The 26,742-nt window shown below is 38.5% G+C and overlaps 1 protein-coding gene across 1 annotated transcript in view; it reads right to left on the minus strand.

Annotated features, from left to right (window-relative positions):
• The window catches only part of HECW2 (HECT, C2 and WW domain containing E3 ubiquitin protein ligase 2), a 153,669-nt gene that overhangs the window by 80,071 nt on the left and 46,856 nt on the right, over positions 1-26,742 (minus strand). The window contains exon 2 of the mRNA XM_032692883.1: positions 22,866-23,206. Within this exon, the coding sequence (XP_032548774.1) occupies positions 22,866-23,157 (292 nt within the window). The 5' untranslated portion in view covers positions 23,158-23,206. The remainder of the gene's footprint in view (positions 1-22,865; positions 23,207-26,742) is intronic.

Consider the following 26,742-nt stretch of genomic DNA (forward strand, 5'->3'; position numbering starts at 1 on the left):
ACAGTAAGGCTACGTCTAGTTTCGTCTCAAGCTGAGATTCATGGATTTGCCACGAGTTTCTCTCACAAACATGATATCAAGGATGGCCATCCTCCACCTATTTTACTCCAGCATTTCACTTAGTCTTTAAAAAAGTAACAGGTTTTTGGTTAATCCGCATCAGAGGATATTTCTGAACTTAATTTTGAGCCAACCATCAGGAAATCTCTAGGGTGGCATTTCTGACGTAAAACAAAAAATTTACATGCATTTTACTGCATTACTTCCAAAACCTCAATCTCAATGCCAGTAACTGTACTCTGCTTTTTGGTGTGAGCATAGACTTCTAAGCAGTAAAACAGACTGTCACCAAAATGTAAGACTAACAAGAACATTCCAAAACGTACTTGCTGTGGATTCTGAGCAACTGACTGAGAAAGTTTGTAACACTAACTTTTGTACAACATTTTCACTTTGTTAACCTCTGATAATTTTAATTCTAGAAATACTAAAAATAAAAATCTATGGGTAATCATTAAAGAAGCAGCACAGAGTTTACCGAAATACTGAACTAAATAAATTTCTTTCTTATACACAAAATATGCTTAAAATCAATTGAAAACTGAATCAGGACATGTTTTAAGGAGAAGAAAAAATTTTATCACCTTTTCTAGAAAGCCAGCAAATAAATAATTTCAAGACAGGGTTTCCACTGCAAGCAATTACTATAATAAATCACATTATGTCAACTCCTTTAAAATACTCTACATATCAGTTAGTACCATACAAACAAATGTCACCCCACTATGCCAAAGCTTATGTTCTGTGATTTTCAGAATTTCCCATCTCAGTTTGTGAACAGTTCACACGTTATTTGGTGGAGCCAGAATATTTCTCATGAAAGATAGCACCCGTCTATGCAGTACATTGCTGAAATTAAAGATCAACACTCAGTTGTACCTTCTAGCCTTACCTGGCCATTCCAAAGGATGCCTGTGGATCTTAAACTGCATTCCTCCATCAGAGCCCAATTAACAAACTGAAGAATAAAAACCAATAATGTTTTACGGGATGGATACTGAAAATAGCATCCTTGTTCCCAATCACAAACGGTATCTTCTACAGAAGTTGCCTTCTGCACCCAGCTTGTGCAGCTCAAGTTTGGAGGCTTTAGCTCTGTATTAGCACTGTTGCATAATCTCAGCTCCACGAGGCACGTCTGTCCTCTCCCTTCCTCTTGTCATTTGAAGGAAAGGGTTTCAGAAGGATGTTCTCAAACTCTGCAGTAGTTTCCAGCAGTTACACACCATCGTCTGCCTCTTCGCCTTTAATCAAGGGTTTATCTAGGTTCAAACAGCCCGTGTTAAAACACATAAGGTATGTGTCCTTCAAGCTCAGCTATTTGCAGCCACTCCCCTCCGAAGGGTACAGGATGCCGAAGCCCCATCCTCCCTCCACTTCCTTCCTTGCCTTGTCCATGGGAGGATTCCTAAGCACGGCCACAGCCCCGCAGCATGGGGCGGGCTGATGTAAACAGGAGGATGGTTAAATCCTAGAAATGACGGCAAGGCAGCCACAGCAACGAGCACAGCAGGAGCTCACTGGAAGTGCTGGCTTTTGTTTACACAGTACTTCGCTCTCCCGCATGACTTCCCCACAAATCCAGTTATTTCAGGGAAGACGAGACTGCTCCATGACATTTGGCTGGGATGGAGCTGCCTTTAACCCAGGATAACTCTGCACAGGGCATCCTGAGCAGGAGGATAAGCAGGTGCCAGAGAGCTTCTATTATTACCTCTCCTCTTTCAAGTTGGTAAATGCCACCTCAGCACAGGGGCTTGGACAAGGCTTGGTTCTGCCACATGCTCTGACTGCTCACAGGCCTCCTGGTGGATGCTACAACTACTCCAACTTTCAGCAAGAACTCAAATCGTGCTGAAGCAGCCCCAGCACTGCAAGAACAAAAATGGTACTTAAAGGTATCTGGTCCGTGGTTTGTAGATCTTTTGCAGTACACATTTCAAGAAATTGCACGCTTGTACAGTACCAGGTTCAAGATCTCAAAGTAAATCTTGGTTTTCCAGCAATACTCAGATTACAAAAACAAACAAACAAACAAACAAACAACAACAACAAAAAAACACCGACAAAACCCACCAGGGATGAGAGGAAAAGCCTCCACCTCTTATAGAAGTATCTGCTCTTACTTAGTTTGAAGATTTTTCAAAAAATGGTTCCAGTCAAAGAAATTAAGACGGACTCTTTGCTAATGAAGAACTGAAAGCTACTGTATTGGTTTACATTTTCATGAGAACCTCTAGCATTGTATTTTCAAAGGACAGAGGGGGAAACAACACCAGAACTGGACTAATATAAGAGAAATTTAACACACTGCTGTGTACTAAATGGCTGGAAACTGTTCTCCCTTGAATGCCAACAGAGCATCCCAGAAAAAGTTGAGAACAAAATTCCAGAAGAGCCTTAAAAGCTGCCTAAGCAGCTACTAGATCCTACTATATGCTATCACAGTTGTCTTTACTCTTCAGAACATGGAAAACTTGGAAGGTAATGAAAATATAAGACACAGATCTTCAGCTGAGAAAAGCAAGAGCAGAAAAGAGGCAGAGAACGGTACAAGAGATGCTCTACAGCCTCACATAGGAGAGAAGCAGCTGTTGTGGCTCTTCCTGAAGGTAACTGTGCACTGCCAGAGGGTGCAGGACAACACTGAACTCCAACCTGAACACAAATCTTGGCCTTCTGGTTACACAGTCCTGCTATATTAGCAGTGAAGAATCATCATCATCTACCATAATTAATATCATGACCTATAGTCAAAAACACAAAGAGGTGTTTGTTCCTTACCGCACAGCAGCAATTTTTTCCGTTGCACAACCAAATTTAAGGTTCACATACCTTCACTTACTGCCCCTGAGCTGCGGGCAAGAAGCACCTCATGTGCCCCCCATGACCCACTACACACCACAAACATGCTGCTGACTTCTATTGCACTCTATTACTTTATACAGCAAGAGAAATTATTAGTTTTTCTACCTGTGACTGACAGGATGGTTGGGAATAACACTGACTTCTCTTAGCACTTCGCTTCTACTTCAGCTGCAGAAGCAGAGCATAAAAGCCATACCATAAAACCCATCCAAACACTAAACCATGAAATTTAAATTTTTTTGCTACTGAAATTTAAATTAATAGAGTGGGGAAATTCTTGCTCTCTTTTTCATACATAGCTTTTATTCTGACGCTAGCCATAAGATTGACTATTTCTTTTTTTTTTCTCAAAAATTATACTACTACATTCTGTTTCCTTCTCTAGGTACACTAACAGTTCAGCATGGGGATCAGAGCACCTCCATATGCCCTCACACAGTGTGATATTTCCAGGCACATCAGCAGCTCAAAGGATTAGTTAACTAGAATGCAAGACACAAAGATATTGAAAAAAAATACAAGTAATTTTTTCAGACATATGACACAGTACTATGGCAGGAATAAAGTGGAATTCCACTTCTCTGTATTCAAAGTAAAGGCATCATTGAAATTCAAAGCATTCAAAGACAAAAATAAATCCTTTCACCCATCTCACTGGCAGAGATTCAAAAGCATAAGAAGAGGAAGGAAATGACCTCAAGCTTAACCTCTTTCCTGAAAATCTTATTAATCCTTCTCCATAAAATGATGTGCACTTCGTTCCCATCTATACTTCAGGTTTCACATATGTACCAGCCCCTCAGCACAAGTGCTCTGTGCATCATGAGTCACCTACCAGCTGACCCAGCTCACCTGGAAACCAGATCCTACACAACACACGTACACAATGCTTGGCTGTTTTTGCAATGCATTACAACAGAACGGCTACTATGAGAAAGGCATAATGTTAGAAAAAAAAATTAAGCTAGAGAACTACACTGAATAAGCTCTGACAGATGGTACTGCAATGCCCTAAGACATAAAGACTACTAGATACTTAATCATATTGCACAGAACTCCCAACATCTTTGCAAAATGCTAATAAATCACCTACCATTTAGTTCAGTGAGGTCCAGCTGGCTGTACGTGGGGGTAAATATAACAAAGGGGGTGCTTCCAACTCCTCCTGAAGGAAGCAACAAGCAACTGAGGCAAAAGCTGCACTACCTCTCATATCAACTCACAGTCCTCTCAGCTGCTGATGGTCTGGGGAAAGGGACGTCTGCAGAAGATGGGGACAGCCAAAAGTAATGGCCACCAGGCAGGGAACAGTCTGGAAATCAGATTTAGGCCACTAATGGGTACTGAAGTTGGACTACACCTATAATGTAACATACTGCATCAACTCAGTAGGCTATTATATTATAAAGATTAGAGGACAGGAGGACAGCAAAGATGCAAGCAGTACACTAAGGAAAAGAGGAGTCTGTCTCTCTTCTGCAGCATCATATTTATTTTTTTTAAGCACTTCACTGCATCTCACCTCTTGTTAAAACTCCGATACAAACCCATCTTCACAATCACAATTCCTCTTCAATACACTCCTCCCTGTGATATCCAGTTCCCTACCATATCTCCAAACACCTCCCAACACTTGCACAATTTTGTATCCTAAAGGTGATTATTTCTTGCTTTTAACAGTAGTATGTCCAAGAAAGAAATAACAAACAAACAGAAACAAACAAACAAAAAAAAACAAACAAAAAACAAACACAAAACCAAACCTGTGTGCACCAATATCCTCAAGGCTATTATTCTGGGACAGGATTTAGCATATCTATATACACAAGCCATTTTTTTCTAATTAACCATAAAAACTTATTTTGGGGGTAAATACTGTCAGAGTTAAATTAAATAAGGAAAAAAAATAATCTGTATCTAAGCTTTTCTGTGCCATATTTAATCTGCCAGTCTAAGTTTATTGTGGAATGTTTTTCATCATTTTCCTCCTCAACTACAGCCTTATATGGTGTCAGATAAGCACTTGTTTGCTGGCAGCACATGAGCTGCTGAGCTGGCTTTAGCTGCACGCAGAAGAGGATTGCAGCTTCCAAGGATAAAGGGCATGCACTTTTATCTGTGACCACATTCCCATCACAAGTCTTTGCCAGAAAAAACTCAAAAATCCAACAGAGTATTCCTGCTGTGGAAGACATGACACCGGCAAAGCTGTGCTCTTGTCAACATAGCCTATCCTGCCCCTGGGGAAATTCTGTTGGTAAATAAACATTACCAACAAAAGCACGATTTTGCTAGCACAGCTGCACTTACAGAGAGGGCTTTCTCTGGTGTGGCTGTCTTGATACAGATCATATGTAATCTCACAGCCGGCAGAAAAAGTGAGGGGTCATTTATTTTATGGCCTTCATGCTGGTTTTTTTATTAACCAGCAAGCATCTGGTCATGTGTGCAGACACCCAATGCAGAAAGGTCCCAGAGAAAATGGTGGGTTTGCTTGGTGTTTGGTTTTTTCTGGTCAAACATTTCTGAAGTGGAAACAGTGGAAATCACTTCAGGAAGTGCCAGATGGTTACAGCAGCCCTGTCAAGTCTACCATTAGGGTCTGCATGGCCATCCCTCTTCCCTCCTTCACAGCCTCAAAATGTACTTGGAGCAACTCCTCCTCTGCCATAAGACCATTATTACAATTCAGTCTGCCGCTGCTCTCTGACAATGGTCACATTTTCATTTTCTGAGAGCAGGAATATTCAGGCAAGGTGAAATTTGGACAAAACTGAGTGGCCTGTAATAGACAGTAAATCAGACTGAATGATGTAATTATCTCTTCTGGGTTTAATTTGAGTAAAATGTAGGCTCATTTGAGAGTCGTTACTAGCTCATAAACTAACCTTAAGTAGACTTTACTCCACATGTAGATCTTCTGTAACTGACTTGCCCCTCAGAAAGAGGTTTTTCGTGTGGAACTGTCAGCAAACACAACTGCCATAACTGAGAGGGCTTTAAATAGAGTCAAGATGACCGTATGCTATTTTTACCTTTTTTTTTTGCAAATCTAAATATAAAACACCATTTTAAATCATTATGAAATGTACATCTGCCCTTTAAACACCATAGTCATCACTGCAATGCACATATATGAAAAGTACAACAGACTAGAAGAGATTTCTAAGACATATGCATTTTATTTTAAATCTGTAGTTTGAAACCACTGCAAGTACATTTGTTTTGTTTATATTTATGAAATTTTAAAATCAGATACCAGCAAACAAGTACTTGGCAAGTGTCTGCCAAAACTGACTGAAACATTAGACTTGAGTACTCACCTTTATCTCCAGATAACATTTTGCAATATGCCTCATGTTGGCTACCCAGGAAGCAGAGTAAAATTTATTACAAGCATATTTGCTATCACTGGTCTGTAGGTTTGCACAGAACATTGGCTAGTTTCCTGCTTTCCTTTTTATCCATCCTTCTGCTCCCTTTTCCTTTTTTCTCCAGCTGCTCATACAGCAGAAGAAACTACCCTATTTTACACAGGATTTACAGTAGTAATGGTACACTATCAATTGAAACCCAGTCAGCTGTAAGATGGGTACCCTAAGCAGCAGTTAAGGCAAATATCAAGCCTGTAACTACTTTATTATAAACTAAAAAACTTCTTGTCCTAATTAACAGGAGCCATTCCAGCCGTAATTATCAGCAGCCATCCTGTTTCCCTTGCCCTACAACTTAATAATGATAGGTTTATACTTTTATTTATAAGTACTTTTACTTTAAAGTATATAGTATATCTATAAGTATTATAAAGTACTATAAATTATTATAAAGTATTTTTACTTTATAAGAGTACTTTACAAATTCACATAAATTTGCAAACACTTTTTGACAAGGATTGTGCTTATTTCCCTTTTTCATCATCTGGACTTAAAAGTGAGATGACCATAAATAGTAAGAAACTATAATTTATTAATAGAGTTTTTAAGTTAATAAATTTATCAATTAAAAAAAAAAACCCTCACCTAACAGATGATCCTGAAAATTGCTGAAAAGCCAGAATGGGTTACTGATCACAGCAATAATTTTAAAATCCTCATTCTAACTTACTCAAGTGACACAAATTCCTCAGTTTCTGCAATTATCTGCTACAAAAACTGACCTGAATTCACTGGTGCATTACCCACTTGATGTGCTTTTTTCCCATTCATATTACTGACAGAAATATTTACATTTTACAGATTCTAGCAAATACTCATGCAGCACAAAGGATGAGCTCAGTCACTTCAGATCAGTCACCTGCTGTATATCCAGTATCTTGACCAAGACCTTCCAGACACTGCAGAGATACAAGCATCGACTATAAGCAGCTACACCTGGAAAGTAACTTCACCATCTTTACCCAACAAAATAAAGGAAGCCATCAGCATAAGAGCAGTGTCATTCAGCAAGAGCTCATAATTCTAACCCTCAAATTATGTCACAATTTCCAATGAAAGAGCCACAGGCCCAACTAGATTTGTTAGGTGTATATATGAATTCTGAATAAATTGCAGAAAAATCTTTAATTGTATATATGCAAACTGCAAGCAAACAAAAGGCTAAATTCAGTAAATATATTTCTTTTCTAGAACCGAACAAAAAAACCATGCAACTCAGAAGAAAACACAAGAGATTAAAGGTATGTATTTCTTCTTAAATCCCCATAAGGGCATAAAGTATCCTAATTAGCTGAAATCTCATTTGTGGGAAGCTCTCAGATGTGCAATGAGAAGGAGGAGTTCCCTTGCCAGATGGCACATTCTGCTGATGGCCTTGAAGGAGAACGAGTCTAACCACAAAAACAAATGAAGTATTTTAACTGCCCACATGTGCCTTCCCTCCAGCAGTTATAACAAGTAGCTTTTTGTGCCAGCGAAAGTTTCAACCTGAAACACTGAAAGTTTTCCGTAAGATTTTTATTTAAAAAAAAAAATTAATTCATCATTAGCAAAGGTGTTAAACTCAGAGCACAAAACATTTTGAATCACAGAGCCAGCATCATCCAAAAAGCTGACCCATCCTTTGCACACAGTGATCCATCAGCTCCTTTTATGGCCAGCTAGTTGGGTGTTCTCATTTTGCTTTTCATAGTAAGTCCCACCTTCAGGCTTCCCAAAGCTCTATTTTCTTTCCTGGAATGAACCAGCAAGGAGAAAAGTCTGTGCCAAACACACTCCCCAAGGGTCCTGTGGAGGTTCATTTAACCACTCAATCACTTCTCCATTTTCAGCCCTTGTTTCACTTGTTAATTACTTAGATTTATTTCTTATAAAATGCTTTGCATGTGTTAAAGTGCTATTTACTGCTAGGGGTGAAGGGCTAAAACAAGAAGCCCTAGATGCAGAATACACACAGAACAGATCAGAGACACAGAAAGAGCAGTTTGCCTATATAGAACAGCTGACATGTAGGAGGATATCCAGCCGACATCCTGGATCCAGGAGGTTAGTTTGGGGTTTGCCTTCTCAAATGGTTGATGGTTTGAACTCTGGAACTATTGTGATGGCACAAATATCTCTGAATTTCCAGCAATGTGGCATCCTTCAACACTGGGGGAAGACAACTGATTGACCACTGAAAGGAGAGGGAAGACTGCCCCTGGATTTCTCAGCTTCACTTTTGATTGCACTTGATTATTGCTTGCAGTTTCTGACATTGTCTGATCAATATTCTTCTAAATCTGTTCCAGCCTTTTGACAGTCACAGTGTCAGTCAGCATTTCACTCTCACTGTTCAAGTCCATTCCCATGTCAAACACAGAAACATTTCTAAAAATTGTTCTTTTTTTAGAAAAAAAGAAACATTTCCTTGCCTTTTAGAAATCCTTCCAGTTTCTGAAAGTTGTAAAAAAAAAAATATGGCTCTGCAGCACACATTTCTTAAGGATCTTGTGGGATTTAATATTCCCTTAGCAGCTGTTGTTTTTAAGTTTATTTTCAATATTATGAGCAGTCTAAGCAGGAATGCAAACCAGCCTATTGTTGTCATTTGACATTAAGTTTTTTAGGGACTTTATTAGAAAGTCAGGGAGCTTCCTGGTTTGGAATATAGAAAAATATTTATATTTAAACAATACACTTTTGTCATACTTCAATTTCTCAGTAATCTAACCCAAATGTAAAAAACCCACTAACAAAGAGAGGAAAGGGCCCAAGTACAGGTGCTAAGCCAAGGTAGAAACAGTATTAATGCTTCCCTCTCATGCCTCTATTATAAAGAGTGAAACCATTAACTGTCGTACTGTGAATACCTCTGCAAAAGCAATTTCTCCTTTCTCTTCTACAAACCACATAACCTCTAAGCTTAAGTAATCAGCAACATCCTCCTATTTTATTCATACATTATATGTTTCCTAAGGCATCCAAATGCTGTGGAAAACCGACAGAGGAGAATAATAGGTTGGCATAAAGAGAGCACATCCATGTAGGTAAGCACTGTGCTAAGGAAGACTTTTCAAGGAATATGCTGAATCATGAGCCTTCATTACCTTTGTCACCATTAGCACTTAATTTTCCTGGTCAGCTACACTTTCTACCTCCCTTTCGTTGCCTCATGATGGCAAGATCTAATGGCACATTCCTCTCTTCCAGAGTTTCCATTGCTGAAAAGCTCTTCCGGGGTTTTTACAGTCTTTTCACCTGAAATGGGTTTATTCAAAACCTCTGTTCTGAACTGGCATAAAAACAGACCTGAGCATTACAATATTTTGAAAATTATTAATGAGGCCATTGCTATCACTTGACTTTAAATGTCCTGACATGCCTTACTGTTGTGAGAAGCATTTCATACTCATAGCTCTAACCAGATTCTTCCTTTTATCTTTTGATGTAAGGATTCAAGATTTACTTCAGATTTGATATGGCTATTGATAACTTGCAGAATTAATATATTATATAAGATAATATGAAGCCCAGCAAAGATGTGCAAAGCAAACATCTTCTCTAGACATTTACTACTAAAGTTGCAGCTGAAATAAAATATTTTAAATGTTTCCAAATATATGTATTATTCCAGTGAGTGTAGCCAGCACTACTCAGTGTGACGGTGCGTATCAAGAAGCAGGCAAGCAAAATACAAAAACAACAAAAAAGAAACCTATGGCTTTTGAAAGTATATAAAAATACAACCAAAATATCCCGTTCAGATTGGTTATATCACACCTAACTAGCCAAAAGTTTCTACAGTGAGCTCTGATCCTGAAAACTTTTTTGTTAATACAATTTGTGAATCAAGTCCCTGGGGCATAATTTTCAGCCAAGCTGTGGTTTCTGCATTTTTGCATGATTTTACATCATGTGTCATTGATTAATTGCAAACACAGACTGTCCCATTTGGGGATCTGGCACTAGCATACTGACATTGCAGAATTTAACAGCACAGTTAAGGAAATACTGTAGACACCAGGAGAAGGATTTTTTTGGATGAGCACATGACTGAAGTCTGACCCAGTTCACTTTACAGAAGCACATCATGTTTTTCTCAGTCCTTTCTACCAAACAATATAGTGTGCTTAAACATGGTACTAATGCTCAGGCAAACAGGGGATAACCCAGAAATAGATCAGGAGCACATACACTTTCAAAGATGCTAGTTTGCATGGTATACAAACAGAGGAAATATAATGTGTTCAGTTCTGTCTCAGTATCTGCCTTTTTGTACTGTCCCTGACCTGATTCAGGTTCTCTTGGACTGCAGCCTGGGACTTGTTTACTTGACAGAAATTCAGCAGTTTTTTATTGGTTCTTTGCCGAGACCACCAAACCCATTTTGTCACAATGTGCTGGCAGTTTGTCATAGCAATTTTGCTGATTTTCTCTACCACACTCAGGATACCATCCCCTATGGCTCAAGCAGGAGCTGCAAGCAGGTACATACACCGACCTGCAAGTCAACCTTGTGTCAAGCATTGTTTTTATTTTTCCTTTCCTGCATTCCTGACAAATCAATCAATAATTTCTTGAGATTCTTCAACAGGGACACTTCTAATGATGCAATGCTTTTGTTTGATTTTAGTAAACCACGATTCTGCCCTTTTCCTTGTCCTTGATAAGAGAATACAGCACCCACTCCTTGTCCATGCAGTCACAGAGATCCAACCTTGCCACCTCCACAAAACTGGGAATTATTAAATAAAAAATTAACTACAAAACAAAGTAGTTGGACTTTATATAATAAAAGCATGGAGGGTTGGAAAAATTTATAAGGAGTTGGAGAGAAACTATAACAGATATACCACATATACCTATCACAAAAATTGGAGGGGAAAAAAGCCATTGGTGTTCTAAATCCTCAATACACTGAAGTGGGACTGCTTTAAAACTGCTCACAATCATAGCTGTTTTTTGGAGTTATTAGTTCGTTCTTTCCACTGCCTCCTTCACATTTCACTCTCTTCTCTTAGTTCGTCCCTAACTAGGAAATAGTCGTGCTCCTCCCACAGAAAATATTTCAGCTGCACTAAATGCCAGGACAGAACCACTGTGGCACCTGCAGCTACAATTCCTCATCCACACTGCTACTGCACTCTTAAAGGTCATATTAAAACCTTATAGACCACAGTATCAAACCACCCTGACCAACACTTATGCTCCAACAAGAGAAATCTAGCAAGTTAATTGTTTACAACTGCAAATCATGGGCAGACACTGCTGACAACCACAAAACCAGAGGCAGAGCCCTGTACCATCCTCTGACTCCCTCCACCACAGCTGGATTTTATTGTACCTGCATTTATCCAACTCTCACTGTTTTGCAACACTTTACACACCAACAGGGTCAACTCCTTGCAGATGCTCGGCACTTTCTTCTCTCCACTGTGGTGTGCATGCATTCAGATTTCTCTGGAGCACCTAAAAAGCTGACAGTGCACATCATCTGTTTGGAGATGTGGTATTTATTGCTTGCATCAGGGACTTTCTGTGTAATACATCAAAGCGGGGCAAGCTGGCTCATTACTTGCTGCCTCAAAGTTCAGCTCCAGATCCAGATGTCAAACTTTTTAAACATTAAGGATCATCTGGTTTTACTTTTAGTTTGGCTCATCTGTGAGAAAATCCCAAATCATGGTGTTTGGTGCTGGCTTTCTCATTTCTGTCCATGAGTTGCTGAGTAATCCTTGGGAAGCAAAGAAAATCCCGAAGCCTTGCCTACCTAATGTATAAGACACATATGTTACTAAAATGGTGTCCTCTTACTTATTTTTAAACTAACTATGTAGGACTGCAGTCAGTTGCCAGCGCAGTGACTCAGCACTGCCCTGTGCAAGGAAACTCCCTGCTGGGACTCTTCTCCAGGTCGTGGACCTTTCCTTACAGAACAAACACACCTGCTTTGGGCGCCAGCAGCAAGGGCTCCTGAAATCAGAATGCAAATTGTTGCCAGTAATTAAATAAGAAGCAAAGCGCCTTGCCCATGCAGCCTTCAGATTTCTCAATGCCATTTTATAAAAGCTTGGTAGTAGTCAGCTCAGCATCTGTATATTACTTCTCTCTATTTACATTCAAGTTCAGCAAGGTCCTTAATTTTGCATTACAGTCTGCCTGTCACTTCTCAATCTGCACCTCTCATGCTTATACCTCTGTGAGTCTAAAAGCACGGTCCACATTCATAACAGCAAAGCTCAGATGCTCTTTTGGGATATTTGTCTCCCAAATCCTTTTGGAAAATGGAGTATATATAATAGAATTTCAGAGACTATTTATTAATTAGCATCCACAGAACTATCAAGGGCGTCTGTGGCTTCAAACACAGTATCCTCTATTCAGTAAGCAATTTATTTCAGGAGATTGACTCATTTCCTTAAAGCTTTTTCAGCTATCTGTTGTGACTGAAAAAAAATTCAGAAAATTTAGAAGTACTCAAGGAAATGAGCCAACACATCCTGGAAGAAATTCATCCAGTATACGCACACAATAAGATAAGTCAGTCTTAGATTTCTAAAGGAATGAGCAGGAAGGAGTTCTAAAAGAACCTGAAATATTTTCTGTGAAATACAATGTTTGTTTCCCATCATCGTAACTCTCCTTACACCCACTTTAAAAGCAACATACTATGGCTAATCAGGAAGTGTTTTTTCTAAGCTGTTTTTTCTCCCTGTAAAATAAAAAAAACCTCCCCTGAAATAGTTCAGTGAATCTCCCCTATATTTAAAACAAAAACACTGCTGCCAGTATGCCTCGTGAGAACTTTCAGATCCCTGGTACCTACCCCTAGAGGCACAGAGTCCATGGTCTCTATACACCCAAGACAAAGCCTCCTCAATGAGATGCATAACGCACCACTGACCTAACTCACCACACACACATTACCTTCAGGGGTTTCCAGCAACATATCAATGTATCAAGACACAAGTAAATATTCTTGGGTATCAGATAAGCCACCTCAAAGTAACTGGTAGAGCTCATGCTCTAGCTAAACAAGACAATTTTTATGCTTTATTAGTTTTGTAATGAGATGGATGACTTCTTCAGGGTTAAGATTTACCTCTGAAACAAAAAGGATACCAATATAGTTATTTCTAATCTCAAATCTTAAAGCTGATGTCATGAAGATAAGAGAAACAAACACTGCTTATGATGGGTACTAAATAGCTCTGAAGATTAAACTGGACAAGACCAAAGCTAAAAGAAACACAAAGGTCATGTTGCAGTTCTTTAGAAGCAGTATCATTTTACCAGTGCCAAAAAATCAAAGGCAATTATATTAAAATCATCACTAGAAGTCAAAAAAAGGAGATAACTATTTTGATTATTTAACTTCTTAGCATGAAATCTCAGAAGTAAAAAGCTTTCTCTCTCTCTCATGGTGTTAAGAGGCAACAGTAAAAAAAGGATAAAAAACTATGTAGACTACTGAAGGCAAAGAGGTTTTATTAATTTGTGTGAATGTCTTGAAAGCACCCAGAGATAACATTTCCATTATTATTTCTTTTACATTCCTAGCAGAATATTTTTAAAGAGCATTAATTCCCTGGGACTATGCAGGCAAAGAACAGACCCTGGAATTGAATGGAACTAGAAACAAAGGCTCACCAACTCAGCTACTCCCAGCAATACAAGTAAACACAGGCCATAAATAAGTAACTGCAAAAGGTGCAATCAGACTTGCACTCCTATTACAGCAGCCTACAAATCCTATTCCATCCCACCCTCTCTGCTGGGATCACTTGTGCACATTGCATTTGAGCAGGTCCAGTGGCAAATTATGGACAAAGAGCCTCCCTGTCACTCCTGCTTACACACTGCTGCAGGTACCCCCCGCTGCTGTCCCTCAGCACCTTTGAGATGCTAAACTGGCACAGAGCTGTTGGTATTGTTGGGAGAGTAAATGCTCTGCCATGTTAGTGCTGCAGCAAATAGCAGCACAGATGACAGTAATTCACATGAATCTAAAATACAGTCATTTTCATTTAACTGCTTGAGCAGGAGAGGACTCAATTTAATGTCCTGTAATTAGGACTGCTTTCCAAAACCAAAATCTTATGTGCCAGTGACTCAGAACACCCAGCGGAATGGACAACAAAAGCCAAAGCATCACTTGGGGCAACGGCACCGGTGTCAGGTGGGATGTCTGGGATTTTACATGTTGAACACGCAGCATGGGTGAGTTTGGGGGTTTTTTAAAGGAAATTGGACAATGCACTGGACTTTTCACCCCACTGCTCAAATAATTTACAAGTTAAAGAACACATTAAAGTGTTGTTGCCTCTGAATGAAATACTACCCCATCAATAACTCTTAAAAAAATCTTATTCATTGTTGACTTTGGTAGCTTGTTCCACCCTTATTCACAGTATCTGGAAAGCAACTGCCTGCCTGTCTCTACTAAAATTCAGAGATGTTGAAAAATTTGTAAAATGGAATTTTCCCCCACCCTGCAGGCTACCATCTGCTGAACTATGTCATGCATGAAACTCTATATAAGAATTAAACTACAGTGAACACAGAAATACATTTTTTTTCAGTTTTTTATGAGGTCATTACTGGAAATTTATCTCAGTGACAAGAGAATGTGCCTGTTATTGCACTATAATGTTTTTCTATGCATATTTCATTTTATGAAGTCAAATCCATTTAGGCATAACTGGCTTCATATGCAAGAAACTGCTTCCACATTTGATGGCAAAGATAAAACATTGATTAAGTTCCTGATCTTGCAAGGCATGGAATGTATTCAGTTATTAGTCCTCTTCACAGATGACACCTATTAGATCCAAGCTTTCAGTTTTCATCTGTTGAAAATTATCCTCAAGTATGATTCCACTCACATGAACTAGATTTTTTACCATCAGATAAAGCTTAAATTCTCAAGGAAGGCAGCATTTAATGGAGCATGAGAGTTCATACCATATCTGAATACAAATCTATCTTTTCCTCTTTGCCTTACTACAGTACATGCAAAATGACTATGTTATATTTATGGAAATTGTAGGTTCATTTTTTGCATTACTGCACACTGGGAGATAAGGGATTAATTTATTCCCAAGGTTAGGGCAGCAATGACAAGGGCAATGAACCTACTAATTTTTATGAACTTTCAAGGACTACTGACACATTAGCAACGGAATGAGTGGTCAGTGACTTGAAACACAGCAGAAGACTAAACAGTTTGACATTAACTCTGAATGACTGTTAGACAAAGGAGGCTGATCTCATGAAGAGAGTTTGACCAGACCTTGAAACAAAGCTCAGAAGCACAGAATTTGCTTGCCTGAAAACTGGCTGCCCACCAGAGTGAGAGCAATGGAGTCCTGGATGCTGCTGGGCACAGAGACAAGAAACACTGCCAATGCAGAGTCTGTAAGCTTTGCTGTTCCCAAAGAGCAGTGTCAGCTAAGCACAGTCAGTTTAACTGCACTCTTGTAGCATCTTCACCCCAGATCAGTACCTCTCTTATGCCAAACTGGCAAATTGTACAAGGGCTGGGTACCATTCAGGCTCAGCTGAAAATTCTTCCACACCAGAGGAGTTCTCAGATTGTCAGGTCTGGCCATTCTCTGGATCTTTTCTGTTCCTCAAAGAGCATAAATTGCAAGATACACCTTGATGAGCTTTGGTAGGAAAGGAGGCCTATCAAGAGCAATACTGGCACCTTCAGTAACCTCCTTCAGTTATAATTTAGGAACCTGTGTATCCAATATAGCATATATTAAAGGATTGTTTTAAACATACACACCAATAAAGTGTTAGTTTCAGAGTCCTAATGTGCTTGTGTCTCATCTTTTCATGTGCCACTGGTTTGAACTACACCAGTCATATCCTTAACATACCCTATTTAACACTCAACTTATAACACTTCTCCGTTAATTCAGATTCCTACACTCATTGATAAATCCATGCAGATTCAGGAGCCAAGAACTTCATAAAAAATTTACAGGAGGAATTCTAACACTATGTATAATGCAGAACTAAGCCATAATCTATTTCTCACATTAAAAAAAAAAAATCAATAGATGAATTAATGCAACTCCTTTTTCAATCCAGTTGTCAGTGATCTGGAATAACTGTTTTTCCCAAATGATTTTGAAAATACTATGGGGCATGTTGATTTGATGATGGAAAACAACACAGAAAATATCTTTTAAAAACAAAATTAAAACCAACCTCTTTCAAACAAATTCAAATGTAAGCTTAACACAAGGCAGTTTTATGGTAAAAAGCGAATATTATGAATTCAGAAGTCTACATTGTTTTCCATCACCTAGTGTTTGCCACCTTCCCACCTGCTAGAACAGTCACTTCAAAAAGGCAGGGTGGGGAGAACACCACTTTCTATCCAAAGGATTACAAACGCTGTCATGCCAAAACCTCTTGCAGTGAAAAGATACTGACAACACAGCTGAAAAAGTCCTCCCTGCAGCTATGTTTGTCTAGTTTTCAGGTCAGGGGTATCTCACAAACTTAAAAAACACAATTAACTGAAAAGTTTGGATGTTCTGGTAAGACTTTCTCTGTCACAGTTTAAACCTCTTCCAGACATAGGTATCATCCTATGAGAGTCTAGTTTTTAGTTTTGGAGTTTTTTTTAGCAGGGAAAAAAATTTCTTCTTAAAACTAATAAAATGTATGTATTTTAATGGAGTGAGTGTATCTTTTACAGTATCTGCTGCAAGCAATGAAAATACATAGAGGAGACACTTTCTACTCGTGTCTTCTAATTCTGTGTTGGTGAAAAGGTAGTTTTGCATGTGGTCAGGACCTAGGAAGAACTGAAAGAATAAGACTGGAACACAGTACCTGCAGGGAAAGCTTCTGAAGACCCTTCATTTGTTACAGATTGGTTTTTTAAACCACTGAAGCCTCACCATGTATGATTTTAGGATACAATTCCTGTATTAGACTGCCTTCACTTTTCATTATCCTACTCTAGAGGTGGCCTTTCCTTAAATACTAATGAGTCACCAGCAAATGAAATATTTCAAGGTGGCTTTTTCCACACACTGTGGTTGATGACAAACAGCTCAACACCAGCCTCCTGTAAGCTGAAGCCAGACATTGCCATGGAGTCAGCTGGGTAAAGACTGACTCTTCAACACAAAAACTCAAGCCCATGGTTTGCAGATTTCGGCAGCAGCCAGAATGAGGAGTGATCACAAATTAATAATGTTATGCCTAGCAACTAGTCAACAGACATTAACAGTACTGCTCAGATTTTAAAGTACAGAAAAGGAAAAGAAAGAACAGAACAGGAAGCGGGGGGGAGAATCAAGGGAACAATCAGACTTTTCTGGAAGATAATAAAGATATTACTTTGTATATTTTCTATAATGGAAACCAGACAAACCTCCTGGGAATAAAGTATCTTAACATTTTATAATCTCTCTGTCTAATGTGAGCCACTATTTTAAGTGTATTAAAGGTAGTTTGTGCAAAAGCTTTTCTCTTTTTAATCTTGTCTGACCTCAAAAGAAGAGACGCCAAACTCCATTATCCTAGGAGGCTTAGTATAAATCTAGATCCTATCTAAATTGCCCTATATAACTTCACATCAGGGTGGGTTTTTTTGTTTCTTTTGGGGTTTGTTTTATTTTTTTAATGCTGTTTTGGATCCATGATGTAGGTATAACAAGAAGCCAAATGGCCTGTGTAAAGCAGCTGATGGAAACAAATATAATGACCTTTGATAGCCAGCATTTTAAATGTGCTGAGGATGTCTAGAATGAGGGCATGCATCTCATAAATAGGACTCTGTAAATTAGGACAAAAATAGACCAATCTAGGTAATTTGGCCATGGGAGATAATCTATTTAAAACAGAATTAGGGTTTGCTTCTCTCTCCTGACTTTATGTTCTTTATTTTGTACTTCCGGTTTTCTTTAAATATAAAACTTCATGACAACCCATAAAACTCATCAAGATTCAACTTCCCTCAGCATCCCACAAGCACTGCAGAGTCCACCTGCTCGTCTTCTTGAGCAGTTCTCACTTTCCAAGGAAGTCTTGGAACCCTGTTGCTATAAAACACAGTAGCAAGAAAACTGGGAGATCTCATAAACCCTTCAAACTGAACATCCATTTCTCTTCTTTGATTCCAACTAGGTCCAATATTTTGCACAGCCTCACTCACTATAAGACTCCCACTCTTGCCATAGCAAAATGTAGATTCCTCTTAAATAGACAGGGAAAAAAACCCCAACCTCCAATATATTAAATACCACTTGTAACAATTTTTAAAACAGGCATGTACAAAACAAAAGCTGAGTCGGTACTGAACAAGAAAACCTCATGGTTCTAACAGGATGCTTGTTAAATTCTGTAGTCTTCTACAACTTCAAAAGATGAAGATTTTCACTCTAAATCCTAGTTTAAAAAAAAAAAAAAGGAAAATGGATCTCTTCCTTCCTTTTCATCAAGACAGAAAGACTGAAAATTTACCTTTATTTCTCAAAGTAAGCAGAGGTGCAACACCTCTACTAAAAAGCCCACTCTTCACACTTCATCCCACCTTGATGTCACTTCCAAGTGACAGTGCTCGTAACTGGTCTCAAAGAAGAAGTGAAAAGTCCTGAAAAGTCCATTCTAGGCAAAGTTTAAAGCTCAATTCAAAATGTATTTCAGATTTGACAATTTCACATTTCATGCAACAGTGCCTGATTTACCTAAAGAGAGAAAATAACATCTCTGCCCTGCATGTAGTCTCAGTGGGACACCTCTCTGTGCTTTTATAGATGTGTTATCTACATTCTCCACACATCTCGCCTCTGGAGGTGGAAAGCTGCTTTAACAAAACTTGATGGATGGCACTGTTCAAGAAGTGCTACTGACACTTTCAAGAGTTCAGCCAGTACAAACCCAGAAATATCCAGGAAAAAGGATGTTTGCCTTCATAGAATACACTGTGTCCCTCACATACACTTTTCTTCTGATAATCCTTAGGAATACACTGGAAAGGAAAAAGAATGTCTGTACAAAGCAATCCCTCAGCAAGAAAACAGACCATGTTTTAACCATACACAATGATGAAACAGAGGAAGATACAAGTGAGCAAACTCACACATCTATCTAAAAACATCCCTTAAAATAAAAAATTCCAGAAAAACTGAGCATGGATTTAGTTACGTAGAGCTTTGTAGAATTTTTCCGTTAGGTTCAACTTTTTCCATTTAAAATGAAAGACTGAAAGTTACTGCAGAGCAGTATCCTGTGATTTAATGTCTCATAAAATACACAGCCTTTTCTACAAAGTATTTGTTCGTTTATGACTTCCTTCCCTTTTTTTAAAAAAATAGCCAGAAGTCCAGAAAAAAATCCACATGCACTTAAAAAATAAAGAATCAGTCCTTCAGAATGATCCTGTGTTTCTCCCCTGAGGCTTTTCTCATTTTAAAAAGGTAACATCTATTTTCATAACCATTTAGGAGGCCAAACATTTCACTGAAGTTGTACTGTACTAGAAAAAGCTCCATCTACTATTCCCTAGAGTAAGCAAATCAATCACCTGCAAATCAATCACAGTCTTGTGACCAACTGCAACATCCACTGCCTGGGTGAATGTGTACAGTGATTTCTGATCAGTCTCTTACAAAGAAAGGGATTAAGGAGTTTTGGTGGGATTCCTAGTGAGCCACCAGATAGTGGCAATGAAATCACTCTCATAAGCACAGAATCATCTTCTCATTATGGAAAACTAATGAGAACATGCTAATTGAATAAATCAATGAATGAAGAGGCAAGTTTCCAGAGTGCCATTTTCAATCACTTTTGTAATGGATGTAATCCTACGTAATTTGAGGTGAAAATGTACCTGGATTGCTTCAGACATTTGCCAGATCTCTTTGTACAAATGCCTGAAGTCTGAATGATGCTCATTTTAGGATGCTTATTTTCTCTTCACAGAATTAACAACCACATTTTTCCCCCCTCAAAACATTGATTCAGCTTTCATGACAACTAATTATACAACCAACATTAAAAAAAAAAAGCCACAGGACTATGCTTTTGGTCATGCAATGAATGTGGTTTTGGGTTTTTTTTAATAAGAGCAAAATATTTTCCTTTTTCTGATCCTAGCTCCTTGAAAAAATGGTGCTTTACTAGAAGACATGGGGGAATATTGGAGGTACAGCCACAAGCTGGCACATCCCCAGTGCTGTCTTGTGTTAGTGACCACACACAAATTCCACTGCCTTCGGGAGGTTGCGCCAGGGGAGAGACTTTGTAAGTTAAATGATTCTCTTTTCAAACAGAGACCAGGATGGATAACCTCAAGCAACTACATTAAATGTTAATAACGTGTTAGAGAGCTTTTATTCTTAAAAATTTTCACCAACTAACATCCCTCTCCTGAGAAAATATGAAGTGTCTTCAACTTCCAAAGGAGTAAGTGGAAACTGGGGGTACTTCACAGCAATTATTACAAAGGACTGAAAATCCTGGATTATACCTGTGCAATTTAACTTAGCTTAATTGTGTCTGTAAAAGTTATGGAAATTAAAAGGTTTTTAGATCACACCCTTACGATTATTTTTTTTAATATTCTTTTGTTTTTAAAATACTTGAAAGTGTTTATAAAAAAAATTAAATCAAAGATACAGGCATGCCTATGCAGCTGAATATGCCCTTATGTCTCTGTTGTTAAAAAAATGTACAATTCCATGATTTAGAATGATGAAACAACATATCTTAAAAGAAAGACTGCTCAGATCTATTTTAAATCAGTAACAAAACTCTCACCACTGCTCATGGATTTCAAGTGGCAGTAGAGGCAAATTTAACAAGAAAACATTCACACACACTGGTATTACACAGTAGCATGAGGGGGGGGTTAGGCCCAAAAAGGCATAAATTTGGCTGTTCCTTATAGGATTCTTACTCTGTGGTAACAACATTTTGTATGTTAAAGACTCAATAGACTGAAATTGGAAATATTTTTAATCCCGAAAGTAAGATAAAAATCACTTGTAGCCTACAACCAGACCCAACCAGAATTTTACAGAGCTGTGGCACTTTAGCATATTGAATACCAATCCTGAAGTCTCTGAGCCATCCAAAAACAACAGGAAGGGGTCAAACCTTTATGCAGATGAAGCTCTCAAGGTATTTAAATTAGAATGCTTAAGCTCCATTTAGCAGTCTGTGCATTTTGCAGGACAGATCACACTTCAGTTGCTAATGCTGTTGGGAAGATCTGTTTCTGTTTATTATGGAGACACTTCATTTAGGTGATTTAAATGTTAGTGTATATCCACAGTTCATTCCAGGAGAGACTGCAGTTCATGGAGCAACCGCAATACAGCTTTTATAACCAGGTAAGCACTGAACCAACACAAGTCAATATAATTTGTGGAGCTGCAGTAATGCTGTAAAGTAATATCCAACCAAAAAAAAAAAAAAGAACTAGAAACAGCATCTCCACAGCATGTAACATTAAGGGGTGCAGAGAGGGAACATCTTGGAAAAAGGTAGCACAGCAAGTATCTCTCCAAAATCCTACTGAGGCTAATTTCATTGCACTACACTTAGTCCCAACACAGCCAAAATTCCAGTGGTCAGAACTGTTTCCATCAGTTTCTGCTATACCTGATTCGCACAGCTTGAATTGACAGCTCCTTTCTACACGAGTAATGAGGTTCAGAGAAGCAGCACAATTTTGAAACAAATCAACACATCAGTCCCACTTCCTGAGCAGAGAGTAATTTTAGTGCATGTGAACTGATTCCTTTAGAAGGCAACTAAACCCCACGTGCCACTTCAGTTACCCAGGTGCTACCTGTGCTCCAGCTCCTAGTGGGGACAAAGACTGTCCTTTGGACAGGTCCAAAACACACACACAGCAGAGATGTTTGCATCTAGGGACCTGATTAAATATAACACCGTGGAAAATCACAATCCAAATATGTAACTGATGCCAGGCTCTCAGCTCCAACTGCTTTGACCTAATGATCCACTCCTTTTGAGACACATTATTTGCTAATGCATACACAGCTCACAGGCCCTTGCATGCCAGCCTAGAGCTCTTTCCAGCTCCCTCCTATGAAATATCCTGAACAGCACAACAAAAAGCACATAAAAGAATCTCTGTAGAGGATTTCCTTCTACAAGAATTCCTCATAAACAAAAATTCTCACTCTTTCAGAATTTACTCTGAATTTTCCAGTCTGTAAGCCAGTCACCAGCAAAGGTGAAAACAGGAAATGGTATGCACATTTATTGTTTAAGAATAATGCATTTCATCCTCTAGCAGGTCACTGTAGAACCAGATCTACATTAATTAAAATCATGTTTTTGCATAGTTCACTGCACAAGAAAAGCAAAGAGGAATCCAAGGTAATTCTCTGCAGTCTTACCTCAACTTGATCTTTAGAGTAATTATGTAATATGCCACAACACGTATCAGAACAGAAAATATGAAGAGGCAAAAGAGCAAGAAACACACCAAAATATTACAACACAGTTCTGACTTACCTATGTGATAAAGTCCTATCCAGTCAGTTGGGTCTACTTCTTCCTTAATATCCCAGAAAATGATGAGGTTCTGAGATTGTCCCAGGGTGTATTCGTACATACTGGCTGTCAAACTAGACCTGCTATCCGAGGTCACTAAATCAGTGTCACTGTTGGCACGCTGCAAGTTCATGTTCTCAGCCATGGTGCCCTGAGAGGCCAAGCTCTGCAGATTCTCTGGGCTCAGAGTGTACCGGAGCTGTGGGTTGCGACGTCGCACAAAAAGCAGATGTTCTCGGGCTGAGCTGGCCATCTCTTCTCCACTTTTGTTAATTCACGTAAAAAAGTTGTTGTTCAGAGACCTATCAAGAAGAAGAAAGAAAGTTTAAAGTGAGACAGGAGGTTAGTCAATTATTAAATGGATAAGCATTAGTGCAAAAATGCTCCCACACAAGCCTAAAATGGACTGAGTACAAACTTTTTCTTCGTTACTCTACCGCTGCAAACACCTCAGTGTCTGTACATTAAAAAAGAAAGCATGATTCACTTGCAACAAAATTCAGAGCCAGCCACACCCCATGAAATAACATTTACAGGCCAAAAAATTGCAGAAAGCAAATCACCCAAGACAATCTATGAAGCAAGAACAGCCACAGTAACAAAGCTAATTTAAGTCTGGCCTTAAGAGTGAAGTAGCCTTAAGACTGAAGACACAATGAACTCATCTTCCACCATAAAAATCACAGTGGTACATGATGTATATGGTAGTTTCAACAACACTCTCTACATACTGTTTGTTCAGCATGAGCAAAATGTTGAAGATATTAAAAAGATTGGACACATTTGGGTAGAAATATGGTATTCCAGATTTATGCTACTATAAAATCATTTTGTAAGGATTTTATTTTATAAGATACAAAGCATAGCTTCTGAGATCCTGTATACCATACAAAAACACTTCAAACCATTGACTGGGGTAGTTTAGACTATGTATATATATTCAATTAGCCCATGTCAGTTGTCCTTTTCCATACATCAGAAAACAGAGACCTTATAAATTCAATAGTTTTCCTCTAGCCCTGAGGAGACACTTCCCTGAAGTGTCTTCTGTAAAACAGTCATGCCAATATCACACACCATACATTCAGAAGCAGAACTTCCATCTCATTATCCACAGCTACTAAAAGTCCTGTCATTTGAAAATAAGCCCTCACATTACTCACACCTTGAGATAAATCATCACAAAGGAAAGAATAAAAAAATATTAAAATAGAGGGAACAGCTTATAGGAGGGCAGAATCAGATGATCCTTTTGCCATTGAAGGAATAAAAACATTTCCTTATCTTAGTTACAGGACTTGGACCAAAGCTGTTTGCCTTTTCCAAAAGCTATAGTTTGTATTAACTCATTGTTTCTTTATTTTACAGAGGAAATAAAACAGTTCTCATCTGGCAGAACCATGTGCTTTCAGAAGAAACTGAATCTTCTGGTAACCTGTTTTTCAGTCAAAACTGTGAAAATTATCTTCTATATTCTATTCAGCTGGAATGGGAGCCAGGTGAATATTTCCTCCAAAGCCGAACCAAACCAAAGCAGCCCTCCTGCCCAGCAGTAACTTCAGAGCTCACAGGGAAGAAATTGTGTCCTGGGCTCCTTACACTCTTCAGAAAACGTGAAAACAGTTTTTCAACATTTCTGAACAGTTTGTAGCTAAACCAGTGATGTCAACTACTACACTATAGTGTCTTCTGTGGAGGATGTATACTGAAGGAAAGATATCCTTATATATATATATATAAAAATAACCACATAGAAGAAAAATGGTTGCGTAACAATACACAGGTACCTGTGTATTATTCCATGGTTTTCTTCTTGGTGTCAGAGCCTTCAGCTGTCATACAGAGATGCATTTGTTCTCTTAAAATAACCCAAGCATTGTCTGACAGTGCTGTGTGTCACCTGTTCCTGGTTTCAAGCAAGAAAACCCATAATGCAGAATTAAGTAGAACCAAGGAGAAGTAAATGAATTGGTTGGCCACTTCCATAGTATTATCATTTCAATTAGACCTACAGTACACTACTGCTATCAATCAAATGTCTGACAATTAGAGACAAATATCAAAAGATATTAATTATTAAAAATAAAAAACAACACTTGCAAATCCCAAGACTGTGATTAAGAAAAAAGAATTGAGTTTTTTTGAGGTGTCTTTTTTAAAGTGTTTTTTAAAAGAAAAGGGCATTTTATATTTTAAGGGTTTTCTTTTCCTATTCATTCCTCCTTCCCCACATCATGCATCTTCAAAACCTGTCTCTTCATTTCCATTTCCTATCACTCATCTGCAATTTTCTTTTCAATAATATTTCAATGTATGGACTACATAAAAAAATTCCTCTGCTATTTTGCAGCTTTTCTTAAATGGGAGATGTTTTGAAACATTAAGAACTAACAAAGGGGAATAACAAAGTTCAACTCATCCAGCTGTACACAGTTCATCACATACTGTACATGGTTCAGCACCAAATAATGCAGAAAAGGAAGGAAATAAAAATTCAGTTCAATACTTTTACCTATACAGTAGTGACATGGAGATGACCATATTTACTTCACAAAGTACACGACAAAGTCTTTCCTGACATGAGCAATATTTTGGCTGCACATACAAAGCCTACTATTTCTGGTGTTGGACATCAGCAGGGTTCACTAAGTCTTCTCTGTCATGTTCCTGTGCACTCTGTCTCTAACACCAGTGCCAGTGATGAAAAGGAAACTTTGTTATAAAAGGCCTTTTTAAGTAAGAGTCAGGGAAGTTAGAACCTTGTTTCTCTATGAGAAGTATTATCCACTAGATTTGAACATCCTGGATTGCTTTGAGATCAGAAGGGAAAATAAGAAATAGCCACCAACTTCCCTAGAAGCCCGTGAAACACAGCAGGATCAGCCAGTCCCTGTGATCCGTCCTCTTTTTTGTCCTCCTTTTTTTTTTTTTACTTTGTGATCTGAGTAACAACACACGCTACATTTAAGTGTTAAATGTCACAGTGAAAGAGTTGTACCACCAAGTCAGGAGGTCCCAATTTGCACCTGAGCCTGCCCACCACAGCAAGCAGGATGTGCACCTGCCCGGGTACCATCACGCTCCACGCCAGGAGATCAGGCAAGATTAATTAACAGACTGACAGTGTGCTATTCAGTTTGTTTTCTTCTGTCCCACAACCACAGATTTGTGTAATTTTGAACTACTGTATGCAGTGGTTTTATGGCAGAAAAATCACTGCAAAATAAAAGTCATGCAGGAGGACTACAAGTTAAAGACAAAGTTTTAACAGGAGGGATGAAGAAATTTCCTTCAGCTGCAGAGCCGTATGCTGTACCCAGGGCAGCACTGGCATTTGTTGGAACATATTGAAAATTTATATGTGGCAGATGGACAAACTCATCCACGGTTAAGGACACATGAGAACTAACTTGTACTAGCCAGGACTATACCACAGTCTGAGAGATGAGAACAACCTGAGAAAAATGTTAACTCCTTTGCAACAGCTCATTTTCTTAAGTCCCAATGGTTATCACTCTGCTGAATCACAGACATCATTACAGTTTCTGAAAGGAAGGAAAACCACAAATCTAAATGCTGGGTAACTTGGCTGATCCTACTTATAATACCAAGTGTCTTGAAGTCATGATTTAAACAATGATCCCAATAAATCATATAACAAAGCAATTGAAATCAGTTTGCAACCAACAAGTTAAACTCACATGTAAATTAGCTCCTATTATGGAAAAAAGTACCTGCAAAAATTCAGGACTTGTAAGCTTTTAGAGTATTTTCTAAATTCAGTAAATAGGTTGTAAAGGGGCCCTGGTGACAAATAGTACTCTGCTATGTAGTATCT

Source organism: Chiroxiphia lanceolata, chromosome 7 (assembly GCF_009829145.1).
Source record: "Chiroxiphia lanceolata isolate bChiLan1 chromosome 7, bChiLan1.pri, whole genome shotgun sequence".
NCBI classification, from domain to species: domain Eukaryota; kingdom Metazoa; phylum Chordata; class Aves; order Passeriformes; family Pipridae; genus Chiroxiphia; species Chiroxiphia lanceolata.